The sequence below is a fragment of the Pundamilia nyererei genome, unplaced genomic scaffold (genome assembly GCF_000239375.1).
Source record: "Pundamilia nyererei isolate P.nyererei 1_Seehausen unplaced genomic scaffold, PunNye1.0 scaffold00294, whole genome shotgun sequence".
Classification (NCBI taxonomy): domain Eukaryota; kingdom Metazoa; phylum Chordata; class Actinopteri; order Cichliformes; family Cichlidae; genus Pundamilia; species Pundamilia nyererei.
This window is the reverse complement of record NW_005187695.1, coordinates 604,910-619,603: the sequence shown is the minus strand read 5'-3', so window position 1 is coordinate 619,603 and position 14,694 is coordinate 604,910. Positions and strand designations below refer to the sequence as shown.

Genomic DNA, 14,694 nt, shown 5'->3' with positions numbered 1-14,694 from the left:
GAGAGAGAGAGAGAGAGAGAGAGAGAGAGAGAGAGAGAGAGAGAGAGCGGGTGAGAGAGAGAGGGGGGGAGAAAAAAACTTGCCATCCGGTTTATGGTCTGTGAGCAAAAATTGTAACTGCAATGGTTTGCGCCATAGAGCCAATGCAGCCGTGCACGATTTGAAGTGAGGTTAGGAGCTAAATTAACTGAAACAATCACAAAACGACTAAATGACAAAGACCGCGAGGCTGCTGCTGCAATGGACTGTTCGATAAAGGTAGGTGTTTGCGCCGTTTTTTTAACGCCCGTGTTGAAGATGACAGGCGGCCACCCACACCGTGAGTCTGCTGAGTGAGAGAGTCAAGGCGGTGATGCGAGCTCCCCACTCTTTCCTTCTTGTACAAAATTTCCTCTTCCTTCCCGTTCGTGGTTGTATGTCGGCTCTATAATAACACAACTAACCACTACATCTTTACACTCAGATAAAAACACTAATTGGTGGCCGGTTATACGCGTAAAAGAGGATTTCCAAACGCACGCCTTTCGACTTTTTTCGTAATTTCGTCGAGCTCTTCCTGCATTATTCACGGACCCACAATTAACGACAAGCATAAGGCACGGAGAGTCAAATTACTGACCACCGATCGCTTTCATAAACGCTTTTGTTTTTTTAACGAAGATGAAGTAAATGAAGGGGATGCTGGACTTTCTCGGTGCGCGTAAGGCAGGTGTCCTCGAAGGCGTCATGGATCGAATTGGAGCAGGAGGATCCATTTCCATCAGATGACTGGTATTTCACATTCCACACTATTACAGCTACAGCTGTTTATCGTCTCCTGAGGACCGTTAATTGTTTCGATGTCTTATCTTCTAAGAGAAGCTGAAATAAAGGCCTCTGTGTCAGAGAGAAAACGAACTTTTTACCGAAATTAGCGCCGACTGTTGCGCAACGAGGGGAAAATGCAATTATTTTAATCCGATTGTGCACTCAAGTGACCCAATTCACGCTCGGTTTCTATTAAATTGCGCCTGTATGCAACACTGGGCCTTTATATGCACGTATATAATTCTGTACTGTGATTTTTGCAGTATGCACGATCACAATTCTTAATTTCGACGCTATTTTAATATTGACATTTTTAATTAGTTCAAAATTAATTACTATAACGAATTCCTTTAAAATTTCATTACGGCTGCAAAACCTTTTTTGCAAGAAAAAGCGTTCCTCGGATGCAGGAAGTCATTATTCGCTGATTTCTCGGGTTGTTTCTAACATGCATTTGTATGTGCAGCTGTTTTTAGGCGCTAAACATGACCGAGATACGTGGTTTCTCGTTATGAAAAGGACAGCAATTAAAGGGCTAGTACAAAAAAGGGAGCAAAATGAAGCCATACTAAAAGTAAACCTTAAATTATTATTAACATCCTTTATGACGAGTTTTTTTTTTAATTCTTTTTAGTTTGTAGTTTCAGTGTCGGGAGACTCTTTGGGATTCTTTGTTATTTTTATATAATTATCCAGATGCTTATTCTCTTGTACTCTGTAGCTGTCGATTGTGTTTGAGGTTATTTTAAGAATAATTTATAGCAGCAAACGGGAGCACTTGTCAGGTGTCGTTATCTGAACGCAGCAGGCTTCCTGTCTCAAACCTCAGACTTTCCGCACACATTTCCGCTCCCTGGACCAGAAAAAAAAGTCAAAAAGGCAACAAAGGCTCTGAAAGACAGAAACAAAGTGGACAAAGTGAGGCGTTGCGTTGTCGTAGCTGCGCTGCCCGCTCCCTCGCTGACAGGGAGCTGGAGCAGAGAGGCCTGGCCCCGAGTTTGCGGCCTGCAGAGGCCTGCGTGCTGTCGGGATCCGAGCTGTGAAAACCGCACCGTTGTTTGTGCAGCACAAAGCGCAGCTGCTCGAGCCTTTGCAAAATCAGCTCAACTTTTACTTCTCCTTTCTGCCACTTGTTGCTTCAGACATGGCGAGGACAAAGGGCTGTGCCTTTGCACAACGTGATCTCTGGTCTTTTACTGCAGCAGACACCTCATGCGTGGGCTGCACTTAAACACAAATGTAGGTGTTTTTTTTTATTATTATTTAAATTAAACTTAAATAACCCGAAATCAGACTCTTATGTAAGCAGGAGCTCAGTTAAGCTTTAAGACTTTTAGTCTCTATAAATAAAAACACCGAGGGGGGGGGAAAGAGGAACTCAGAAATCACCAAAATACAATGTTTCTCATTAAAATACCAGCGTTTGAGATGGATATGTGGAAGTCCTGTTTGCGCTGCACTCTTATTTATTCAAATATCAATCCAGGTTATTTGTCAGGCTGCATGCAGCATATTTTACTGAAGGCAAGATAATGCAGGCATCAACATATATCACCCAATCCGCTTCTTCAGCCCAAGATAAGCCTTGAGGGGCGTCATAAACGACTAAATATAAAACAGATTTTAATCATGTAACTGCTTCTTGCAAGTTGTTAACCACATCCTTTGTTCCAGCTTAGGGTTAGTGGCTTACCAACCTTTTTGGCCTTTAACCCCTTCATATAGTGTATTGTTTTATTAAATATTGCGTAGAGGTAGAGATATGGAACATTTATACAGTGAGCCAGATAAAAGACATATCTTTAAAATAAAATTGTTACACAAATATTTTCTAGTTGTCTTGCTAACCATTTGGCAACCTGCTGGAAACTACGAATTAAATGAACAACAGTAAATTCATCTAAAAGGGCTACTTTTTGTTTTTAGTGCACCTAGATTCCAAACTGGGGAACTGACAGTTTTCCCTCCCCTTTAAAAAGTAGAACCAATGACCTTCTACCTCTATGGTTAGGGGATGTGGTGATTTTGTTATGCTGTGTTGCAAGCATGTTTTGGGTCAAATGATCCCCTCAGTGGTAAAGAGCCACTGTAAATCTACATAAAGTTGTTTATGAAATATTTTTCTCCTATTTAAGGATAACACTGCTTATCCAGGGGGTGAGGGTGAAAGGTGAATGGTTTGAAGAGAATGAAAATGATGTGAATCATAATTGTTTCAGAGTAACCAAATCTCAGCCCACCTTAACAGTTTTGTTAGACCGCAGTCTTCCCTAATATTGCCACACAACAAATACAGAAATAATTGGAAAACCGGTGTTTCATCCTTCCACTAAATGCTTCAGACTGCAGAATCATTTCCTTTAGGTTAGTCTGGCTCACTAAGACCTTTTATGTTGGTTTCCTTTAATTTGTTACCTGTTTGTAGCATTTTAAGGCTTACACAGGAATTTCTGCAATTTTTGTTTGTTTGTTTATAGATCAAATTATTAACCAGGACATATTCATTAGATTGTAGGATACCTAAATGGTAGTTTTTGGCTGCAGCCCTGGTTACAGGTGAACTTTAGCAGTACAAATACATGTAGAATAGTACATGCAGCAGGATATATTTAAGGGGAAATTTCCTTTAAATGAAAAGGTCTTGGCAGTAAAAACTAAGAGTCTTTGAACACCAACACCCTTCGTGTGTGATTCATAACAGACTACTACCTAACGTTATCTGATTCAGGCTCTGTTGCAATGGCCTTCTCGTGTGCTACTGAAAAATGACTTTTGCAGGTAGAGTTATTAAAGTGAGTCTTGGAATATAAGGCATTTGGATTCATGGTTAAATGTGGATAAACTATGAATCTTATACAAATTTATACAAAGATGAATAAAGATCCCCAACTCGACAGGCCTCCTGTGAGCACGCTTTTAGTTGCTGGCTTGGGCAAGACTGCACTGATGCAACCTGCAAAGCTGCTGACAGCCATGTCAAAAGTTTCCATGCAGGACTTCGTGTTTGTGCGCTCACTCAAAGTGGAAAGTGCGTGCTATCAAAGTGAGCAGCAGCGGCGTAAATTTTAGGACATTGAGGCACAAGGCGGCCTCAGTTTCAAGAAGGTCATGTTTTTAAAAGCAGTTTTGTGTCACTGAGCAACAGCCTGAAACGCTCTCAACAGGAAGTCAGTTGTGGCATCGGCGGTCAGGCCGCAGTTTGGTATATTTGTATCAGTGAGCAGAGGAGATGAAGAGAGAGGGAAAGAGCAGAAAGAAACAGATAAAGAAAGAGCGGGAGTGTGCATGAGCTTTTCACTGAACTCACTGTGCCAAAGAGCAAACGTTTGGATGAGAAACTGCAAGTGACGATAATATCAGCTTGAATTTTGAGCTCTAAATAAAATTAAAAAACTAAACAAAGCAACAAAAAAAAGATACAATCTTCAGCTACGGCTCACAACTGCCTACTATCACGCATTCTCGTGAGAATTTGCTGTCAGCAGCGAGTTTTATCCCGCCTTCACTTGACTGTTTCACTTCTGCACAGAGTAAAGGCCCCCGGAGTGTGAGAAGACAAACTGACAACACGAGGACAACAGAAGTAAAAGAAAGCAAAGAGATGGAGAACAAAGCACAACATGCAGTCCTGCTAACCACTTCTCAAACATACAACACACACACACACACAGAGCCCTACATTTACAGCATTACATGCGTCAGACTCTGTTGCTGGTCTTTCATATGCGGAAGTATTCCTGTAAACAAAGTGTGAATAAGGTTTTGGTTCGGCTACATTAAGCATGACAAGAAAAAAACTGCAAACTCGAAATAAAAACAATATTAGATGGTAGTTTACAAAAGTGTCAGCGTTCATGTTGCATTATGGGTATTGTAGGCAGTTTTTTTTTAAATGACAGATATTCATCTGAAGTACCCATATGGAAAAGAAATAGTAAAAACATATGATTTACTCATGAAAGTGGCCACTTTCTCATTACTTTCATATATTTTTTTAGTAAGTATACAAAACATACAAGTTTCATTGTATAATTTTTCAAGGGATCTTATATCTGTTTTCACTCTTGTATGCTTTTCATACAAGTTTCATACAAGACAGATAAAAACTTTATAAGATTTATATATATATCGTTTCCATATGGGTAACCATCTGCATGAATTTTGATCAAACAGCAGCCTGAAGCTGAGAGTCCCAAGTTAAAATCTCCAACTTTACAGCACAAATAAACATGTTTACAGTAGAAAGAAAAAACCCACCCCTGAAGCTTATTTGTGTGCTCACAGTGACTATACTTGGCGGAGGGGGTTCTCATCTGTGCAGATTTTTATCACGTGGCATTATGAGGCCATCCTTCTTTGTTGGTGACTGTAGTCACTGGCTTCATCTCCAGTAATATGAGTCAGAGAAATAGACCCGGCAGTTGTATATTTGGTGTTGGTGCTTTCTGAAGAATTTTCTAAATCAGTTATCTGATATACTGACACCTGCTTTGTAGCCATTTGTAATATAGGACCATCCAAGAAGTCTGGATGGTCCTATAGTGCAGCTTCTCACCTCATTAGTTAATTAGTTTAGAGGAGGCGAGTATTAGCATTGAATTTGGGCACATTAACACTAGTCAGCAGGTGTCTGTGTTTGTATGTAACACTGCCATCCGTCATCCAAATATGGCCACTTTTGGCTCAAATGTTTCCAACGACTCACATTTTGAAACCTAAATTTGAGGCTTCAACAAAGCAAGGAGTCCACAAACCAGTAGGTGCTGACATCCATCTTTTACATACAGTCTATGATTTTGACAGTAGTGCAGTGTTCAATATTTTTCGTAACAATTGTGTCTTTAAAATCTTGAGCAACTTTTTTGTGTAATCGTGGGTTGGAGTGAAATGAAAACGTAACCTTCTTCTAGAAAAAGGGCGTATCCATTACACAGCAGCAAACGCTCCACGCAGCAGAAGCAGTAGCTGACTTCTGTAGGAGTTTGTCTGCAGCATGAAGGAAATGCCGAATTGTGTGCCATGCATTAAGATGTGGTTCACAGTGCTCAGGCAACAATTGAGCTAAAACAAACAAACAAACAAACAAAACAACACACACACGCACAAATGAAAAACAATGTGATGGCGGCACTTCAATCAAGGCTCATACTCTTCTTTCCGTCCACCCCTCTCCTCTCTGACCACAGGCCTTTAAGGGTTGTTTTCCAGCTTTAAAATGACCCACATTTTTACACTATGCACCCCCTCCTCCACCATTTCCTCTCCCTTGGCCTGTGCCAAAAGGTTCCTGTGCACATGGCGGCCTGGTTTCCTGTAGGCCACTGAAAAAGCACGGCACTGACGTACAAGGCCCAAAGACAATGCTCAGCTCCTCTAAACAAACATGCACTTGCACCCACTTAGATGGCCGTGGTCGCATCACACATGCACGCACTTAATTTGAGCAGCAGACAGAACAACGGGTCCGGTCTCTGGCCTCCTGAGTACGTGGGATGAAAGTGCCATCTTCGAGCGGTTTTGAGGCCACATTTTGGGCGCTGAGCACAGGAAGACGGACTTAAATCTCAATTAGACTCCACCTTGAGCTAACACCCCTCCCCCTCCCTGCAACCCCGATCCTAACGACAAAATAAAACTGTGGTTAAGGTTACTGATGTTCTTTATGATTAGACAGCCTCCTGGCTGCTTTCACAGTTCATTTCGCTCCTCATTGTAGTGGTTTCATAACCTCCTGTAGCTTTTTACGTTAAACATGCATTTAAAGTTTTAAACAGTCACAGGGGAATTCTTTATCATGCAGAGAAGAGTTGAATCCTTCAAACTCAGCCCAGGGCCCAAATCTGGCCTCTTACAAAGGGAATTTCAGCCAGACAGTTGAAGTTCAGGAAAACTGCAATATGTTTGTGAGTGACAGATTTTCATGTGCTTCTGTTTTCAAAAATATGTTCCATTATATCGACATGATTACCTTTTTTTAGGGCTTTCTAAAAATACTTTTTCTTGAAATTTGTCACTCAAGTTCTCGTCTTGAGGCCTTCAAGAAATACATGAAAACAAAATCAGGCATTATTTTGCTTTTACAAAATCAAAGGAAAATAATCTTTATTTATTTTTTTTGCAATGTTATTAAAATTAACAAATTAAACACTTTTAAACATAAATAAAACAATAACAATCTAGACAACACACCACAACATAAACATACATTTTGCAACATAAACAAAAAACCAAAAACAAAAAAAGATTTTCAACATTTTAAAGTTGACAGCTTTCCTGGTTTGTTGTGTAATTACTTCCACTCCTGCACAGTTCATCAACAATAGTTCATCTGACTGAATTCAACCTTCCAACCAGACAGTTATGTTTCAACGCGGATTCGTCTATTTTGTGCCACTTAGCATTTCTTTATCGGATCCTAAAAACCCATCATTTTGTTTTTGGTTTTTTGGGTCAGAATTTTGCACATCTTTTAATTATATAAAGACCAAATCCCATGTTAGCAACTATTTTAAGTGAAGTATCTCCAATAATACCCAGGAACCCCAAACTGGGTTTAGAAGCAGTTAATTTATTTAAAAAAAATAAAATTAGATCGTTTATTTTACAAAATGGATTGAACCAAATATAATGGTAAATGTCTAAAACACATTCAGAAGCAGTTTATCGGTGTAGCCACTGAGTGCAACTCTAAAAGTGTGTAATGCAGTCGTGAATTTAACTGAGTTTGAATAAAAGTGAACAAAAACAAACTGATTACACGTTTCATCCACAAGAAATAAAATAAATATTAAAACTTCACAACGTATTCAGCCCATATTAACTGACATCGGCATTAATTTGTTGCTTTTTGATGTTTGCTGATTCTCAACCATCGAACTTCTGTTGGAAGCCATTTTTCCCTTTGTTGAGCAAGTTTCCAAAAATAGAAATGTGCTTCCTCGCAGCAGGTATCTGATCTGATATATATGTTTCCTCTCTGCCATTGTTGTCCAAAAACTATTAAGAACCCTTGACTGGGGGACTAGTTTGTTTTGACTCAGTCACACATACATCATCCTGTTGCTCACTAACGTGCATTAATCCACTGGCGAAAATAGTCGCCAACAAAGTCATTACTTCCTGCTGTTTGAGTAACATTTCGTAAACAATGAAATTAATTCGTATTCAGTGAAGATCACTTAACCTTCTTCTTAAACTCTATATTTGTGACACAGATTTAACACTTCATGGCAGCATGAATTAATATACTTGAAATACGCGATATTATTTCCTGATTCCAAATCCTGGATGTGATTCATTCAATCTGGTTTCATACAAGCAGAAAACATTTTAGCATTAAAGCTTCAATGCTGCTGCTACAATCAGCTCCTGCTCGTTTCGGTGGATAAAAATAAGTGTTTTGAAAAAGCAGTTTCCACAGGTTGTGACCCGGCAGACACTGACCCGCGGTTCTGTTGAACAGGAAGCGCTGTCCGTGGTGAGTGAGGATCAGCCCATATTCGAGCCGACCTACCCCGCAGCCCCGGCCATGCACATGAAGACCGAGATGACGTCGCCCGGCGGGTTCAGCCAGACAAACAAGCAGAGCCCCGAGCCCACTGAGCCGGAGTGGGTGGGGCCAGGAGGGCCAAGTGCTGGGAAGAGAGAACAACACGTCAATGGCACCAGGTGAGTCACGGCGCGCCGAGGCCACAGGAGAGCGCGGGTTCCCGTATTATCTGACTCGAGTCCACGTTGGTATGTCGGGTTTTCCACATACTAAAAATATTTGTTTATCGTTCACTTCCCAGATTCCCGCCTCTGATTGTGGTCACGGCTTTGTTCATTTCCCCGGCTGTGATGGAAATTTGGGTCCCTATGTTCAATATTTTAATTTCCTGCATTATTGTGGTCCACCTGAACACGCTGCTCACTTTATACTGCACTCCGCAGCTACGTAATAAAACATGATACACCAAAAAACATTAAGCATATACTTTCCAAAACTTTTGGCTTCTGAGATATCAATGTTGTGAGCACCTCACAGATTCATTTGAAAACACAGACGTAAAATACAAATCAGTTGTTTGGTTTGTTTGTTTTTCTGTCCCTGCTTCTTCGGTTAGAAACCGCTAAACTACTCAAACGCAGGCTGTTTATCAGCATCCACCTCCCACTGTGAGACATAAACACTATTAGACTGTTGCCGTTCTATTAATTTCAAATGTGACATCCATCACAGCTGACATTTGAATGAATGAGTACTTCTACTTTTGATACTTAGACTGAAAAAAGAAAGCATTTTTCCACATTTGCATAAGGCTCTGTGTAGATCTAACGAGATATCCTAACAAGGCTTGAACAGCTTTTTCATTTAGTAAAGTCAGTGTATTTTTTAAGTCTTTCTTTTCCTATTTGTTGCATGTTAAATCTAATTGACAGGGATTTATGTCCATTTTTAATAGAAATCCTTTAATTCAAATGGACTTTTTTAAAAAGTTAACTTATTGCAGCACAAGTAATCTCTTTGCACTGAAAGCTCAGACTACTCTAAATGCTCAGTTTGACAGATTTCTTTGGCTCAGTATGATGTCAGAAATCATTATTAAGGCACAGATGCTCAGGCTTTAAGCACAGAAGCCACGTCTACTTTCTGTTCTTACCTTGTGTTTGTGATAGGCACCGAACCACGCTGCAATCCCATGAATGGCGAGGTAGCTAACCAAAACAGATTGTTTCAGACCGCATGAAGCGAGTGGCTGCATGAAGCCTGACGTAGTGAGTCATTCTCAACAGGACCAGCAGGTTAACAGTGCTGATATGGAGATGGTTGCCAGTTTAGCAACCAACTTTCACAACTTTGACCATCTAATGTGACGGTAAATATTACCGCTTCAATAAAAGAACTGTATAAATACAGAACGTGCAAAACACTTCGGGTAAAGCTCAAAAGTTTTGCTCCTACCAAAACTACCAGATACAAGTGCCTGTATTGTGTTTACTGGGATTCTATGATCAGCAAGATTTCAGCTGGACTTTGAATTTGAAGTAAAATCCCAAGTCGGTGAAATATTCTGGAACCTCCTCCAACTCTGAAGCTTTTAAACAGAATAAATCAAACAAGAATAACATGAAAAATGACTTCAACAAGTTACATTCACAAATACAAATATGATTTTTAACCTTGACACATTTACATCCGCTTTCTATATTTAAGTGTAGTACACTCTGCTCATACCATTTCTGCACCGTTATTTAAGTAGGGCTTTTAATTCTAGATCAGCGCTACTGAGTGCAAGTATTTTCTAACAACTTCTATTTTTATGCAAAAACTGTCTATGTGGTGAAAACTGGGTTAAATTAGTGATGCACGCCACCTACTCCTGACAGGTCATTTCAGTGGAAATTGTTGCAGAGAAACAGTTTGACTAAATTTACCTCCTGTCATATACAGACTAGCAAAAACTCTGAGAGGAAATGTAGCTGGCTGAAACTGCATCCAGTCTATTGTCACAGATTTTTCTCTCTTCATAATTTGACTGTGGAGAGTAATTGATATATTCCCGAGACATTTAGAAGACTGAAATTGCTCCTCAGATGCTGACTAAAGCCTCTCTTTTCCTTTTGTCGTAGTCGCGAGTCCCCAGTGGATTGCAGCGTCACCAAGCGTTCCAGACACATGAGCAATGAAGGGGCCTCGATGCAGTACCAGGCCTCCTCGTACACGGAGTCCCGCGTCAGCCCCCAGGCCACCACCCCACCCAGCAGTGCCACTGAGGAGAAGAGGGTCATCGTGCCTGCAGGTGAGCTGAGCCACTCACATGAGCTGGCGCTCAGCCGCCATGATGCATCACTGTCCCCATCACGAGACGGTTTCCCAACAGCCGGCACAGCCTGGGCTTGTGCAACATCAGTACTAACTGAATCAGAGACGGGCATGTGCGTGTAATTATTCGTCTCTTAAAAGAGCCCCAAGAGCCCCGGAGCACAACAGATAAACAATAGCAGGTTTCTAGCAGTTGTGGCACAAGGTGACATCAGGCTTTCAAAAAAAGTGTGAAGTCTAAAGTGCAAAATTAACACTCAGGACTGTGATATTAACAAAAGAGAGAACAAGCAAGAACAGACCTGATGAGCAGGCTTCAACATTTTCAGTTTTAATCAGCTCGCTTCCTTTTTCAGGACTGTAATGAAAATACATAAATAACCAGCAGCTACGTCTGAAAACACAGTATTTAAATATTCTTTGAAATGAATTCTTTTTTAAACTCAAAGCAAACCTAAGAAATCACATAAATATGTGTGCACCACATTAATACATCACAGGAATTTATCTCAAGGGATGCTTTAAATAATTAACTGAGCACTTCTGCCATAGTAGTTCATTTACTCTCACTTTATTTTACTTTTTATTTGAATGCAGAATTGCAACGAAGCAGGTATGTAATACACAGATTTCACTGTAATATACATCAGGAGATCACATGAAGATTATTATAATAGTGTAATGTAACTCAAACAGCTGGTAGTATTAGACTGCAAAGCTCCTACTTGCTGTGCTTTTATAGCAAGAAACTGTGTACAACATGGTTTTTATGGTATATTAATCAGCAGGAACATGCAGGCATATTTCAGCAGCTTTCATACCTGTTAGTAAATCTATATCGCTATAAAGCTAATAATAAATGTTTGTCCAACCAAACATCCAATGATTTAAAATCAACAAGCCACTGCTGCACTGCGGTAAGATTTTGTAAGCAGGCAAAAGAAGTCCAATATCCAGAACTTGAAAGTTGCTTTGTATGATTTATTTATCCAGTTTGGCAAGCAATAAACAAAGATCCATTTTTGCTGCTTCCTGCTGCTTCTCCTGCTCTGGTAAAAAAACCATAGGCCCACCCCAGTGCATGCTGGTCCTATACCAGTCCCTTTACTTACAGAAAATGGCCCTACTGTTCTTCCTGGCTGACTTAACAAGATAAACAACAAAACAAAGCAAAAAATGAAACAAGTATTGACCTACAAATAAAACTTATAACGAAAAATATAAGTAAACCAACAACAAATTTCAAAATAATAAAAATAACGAATAAAAAGCTCCAACAATAAATAAACAAATATTTACTTCACATTCTTCTACAGCAACAGTATCTATCTTTAAAAAGTACACATTTGAAAGGTATTAAAAAAATCTGAAATGAATGAGACTGATGTCGTAGCCACCGGCTGCTTTTCACATCTGTTGATCTTCTGAGAGTAGAGAACAACACCAGCCCTAATATTTAATACACACAAGGCTGATACTCATCAGACGAATGTGAACATGACAAAACAGGAAGGATGTGTCGCTGCGACTAATTCAGTGTATCGTTTTTATAAGTCGTGGTGTCGATGCAAGTTTGTTTCAGCTGAGCGATGTGAAAAATGCACCGATCTCTCTGTTTGCAGAGGAAAAAATCGCCCATGCACAAACTGGATTAAACGCGCCGATGTGTCATTTCTAGCTGAGTAGTTCAGTTTGCTGTCCCTTTTATCGCTGCTATGAATCACGGGTCCAGTCATCTAAATTCTTCCTCTGTCACAGCTTCCCTGATTTTGTCATCCCCAGAGACTCGCTAAACAGACAGCATGTTTCAGTGCACGTTTCAGCTGGCAGGTGAGGTGGATGATTTTAAAATTAATGTAAAAATCATCCGTGAGTCACCATCACAGAGTTATTCTGCCTTATAATACACGGATGTTGCATCACAGCAACACGTGTTGATCAGAACAATCAGGAGCTAAAGGGCAGGATAACGTCCGCTCAGAGCTGAAGCTGCCGTCCAACATCACAGCCAGTTCACAGCACACAGTCATTGTTTGCTGCTGGAAATGAGCTTCCTGAATCGGACCAGGTATATTCTAACAGATCAACACCAAGCCAAGCTGAAGCTGCCACTGACTTGAGCTTAAAAACATGTTAGGCTCTTAGCACACAGGATACAATTAAAGAGTACAATATTCAGCATTATATAAATGAACAAGAATGTGTATTGGATCCCTCAAACGATAACAAAAAAGACAATGAAAATCCAAATGAGCAAAAAGAAATATTCAAGATGAAGTCTATCTCTGTGAGATGCATATTACTACAACACGATTAAAAAAAATACTTTTAAGGCTAGAATGAGTAAAAAAACAGTAGCGTTTAGAGTTTAGGAAATTTCATCATGCGGTGTATATATATATATATCAGAAATATGTTCGTTATTACTTCTGCAGATTATATCAGTAAGGAAGCTGATTAAATATTGACTAATGACATATGGCAAAGGGGTGAGATTAAAAAAATATTTCTATGTGTGAACAAACGTGTAATCAGAGTTTACTCAAAAATGTTTTTGTTTTAACATGTGTTGTATGTAGATTATGAACTATTGGACTCACACCAATGTTTCACCTTTACAATAATAATTTGACCAATAGCAGACTGGTACCATCAATACCAATGTTTCTGTCATTTGTTCCCAGTTTGTGTGCAAATCGAATATTAAAATCTTTTTTCATTATTATAAGTTTCAAAGCCTTTCAGCGCTTCATAATAATTTAGAACACACAGCTGATGGGCCGTTTTCAGTCCCACCAGCTGCCACTACAACACTAATGCATGTCAAAAATGTAAAACACTCCCAAGTACATGAAATAAGCTTAATGAACGTAAATATAGACGGCTTTGTCAAAGCCACTGTAATATTTCTAAAAAGCTGTTTTCAGCTCAGTATTATGGTCATTATTTACTCCCTGAATATTGAGCCCTTCAGGGAAATCAAGAGCGCAGATGGAGAAGCAGTTGAACAGTCAGAAGAAAAAAAACAAAACGAGAAAACACATGGCTGAAACCAAAGAACAGCTTATTTTAAATGTAATTGTCCTAATTATGCACGTAAATATAACAGAAGTGTTGTCATACATTTTAAGATGACTATTGATTTATTAAAAGAAAAAAGAAAAACAATCCCGGCCTCAAATTTCAGTTGACTTCTCAGCCCTTTAAAGATCACCAGATACCCTCTGAATGGCTCCACTGGATGAACTTTTATGACTATAAATATAAGCAGGACCCATTTAAACGTGTTCTCTGGTTAGGGGTGTGTTATCTGTTTTGACAGTGTGGTTATTCCCACCCCACCACCTATTTTACAATCACTATCAGAATCACTAAGAAGTATCCGGTGTTAATCAGCACTTTCATGACCTCCAAAACAAACAGGTCGTATTTAGCTGTGTGCTGAGTGCTCTTTAGACTGTTGACTCTTTCATCCCCCCCAATGTGATGGTGTGAAGGATTACAGGCGAGCACTGCTGGTATTTAAAGATTCCTTCCTGACATTTTAGAAAACGTAATTTTCCTGACATCATAAAGGTAAAACTTCATTTTTGTAAAAATGTACATCTTAATAATCTTCACATCCAGGCTGCAGTGCTGAGTTAAAGAAAATCCAGGTTTTAAACTCGTGTGAAAGTCTTCACATCAAAGCTGAAGTTACTGCTTGAGCTAACCACTCCTGGAAGTGTTTTCACAGGAAATCAGTGACCAGATTAATCAGAGTAATTTATGGTAATTCCCCAGTAAGTAGCTTCTACAATTTCCTGTTTGAAAGTTTCTGATACACAAAAAGCAGAACAGCCTCACAAAGGATGTTCAACTCTTCAAAAAAATGCCAAACATGAGTGAAAGTCTGTGTAATAAATGACTAAGCGCCTCTCTTCAATTCCAGATCCTGAGGTGTGGACGCAGGACCACGTGCGCCAGTGGCTGGACTGGGCCATCAAGGAGTACGTCCTGGAGCAGGTGGATGTCATGCTTTTCCAAGCGCTTGATGGGAAAGCCCTGTGCAAGATGACCAAAGACGACATGATGCGGCTCAC

At 39.8% G+C, this 14,694-nt stretch overlaps 1 protein-coding gene across 1 annotated transcript in view; it reads left to right on the top strand.

Annotated features, from left to right (window-relative positions):
• The first annotated feature begins 85 nt into the window (after positions 1 to 85).
• fli1rs (Fli-1 proto-oncogene, ETS transcription factor-related sequence) overlaps positions 86 to 14,694 on the top strand; it is a 23,507-nt gene continuing 8,898 nt past the window's right edge. Inside the window, exons 1-4 of the mRNA XM_005750975.1 lie at positions 86 to 258; positions 8,270 to 8,475; positions 10,420 to 10,589; positions 14,544 to 14,694. The exon at positions 14,544 to 14,694 is cut by the window's right edge and continues 20 nt beyond it. Of these exons, the coding sequence (XP_005751032.1) occupies positions 241 to 258; positions 8,270 to 8,475; positions 10,420 to 10,589; positions 14,544 to 14,694 (545 nt within the window). The 5' untranslated portion in view covers positions 86 to 240. The remainder of the gene's footprint in view (positions 259 to 8,269; positions 8,476 to 10,419; positions 10,590 to 14,543) is intronic.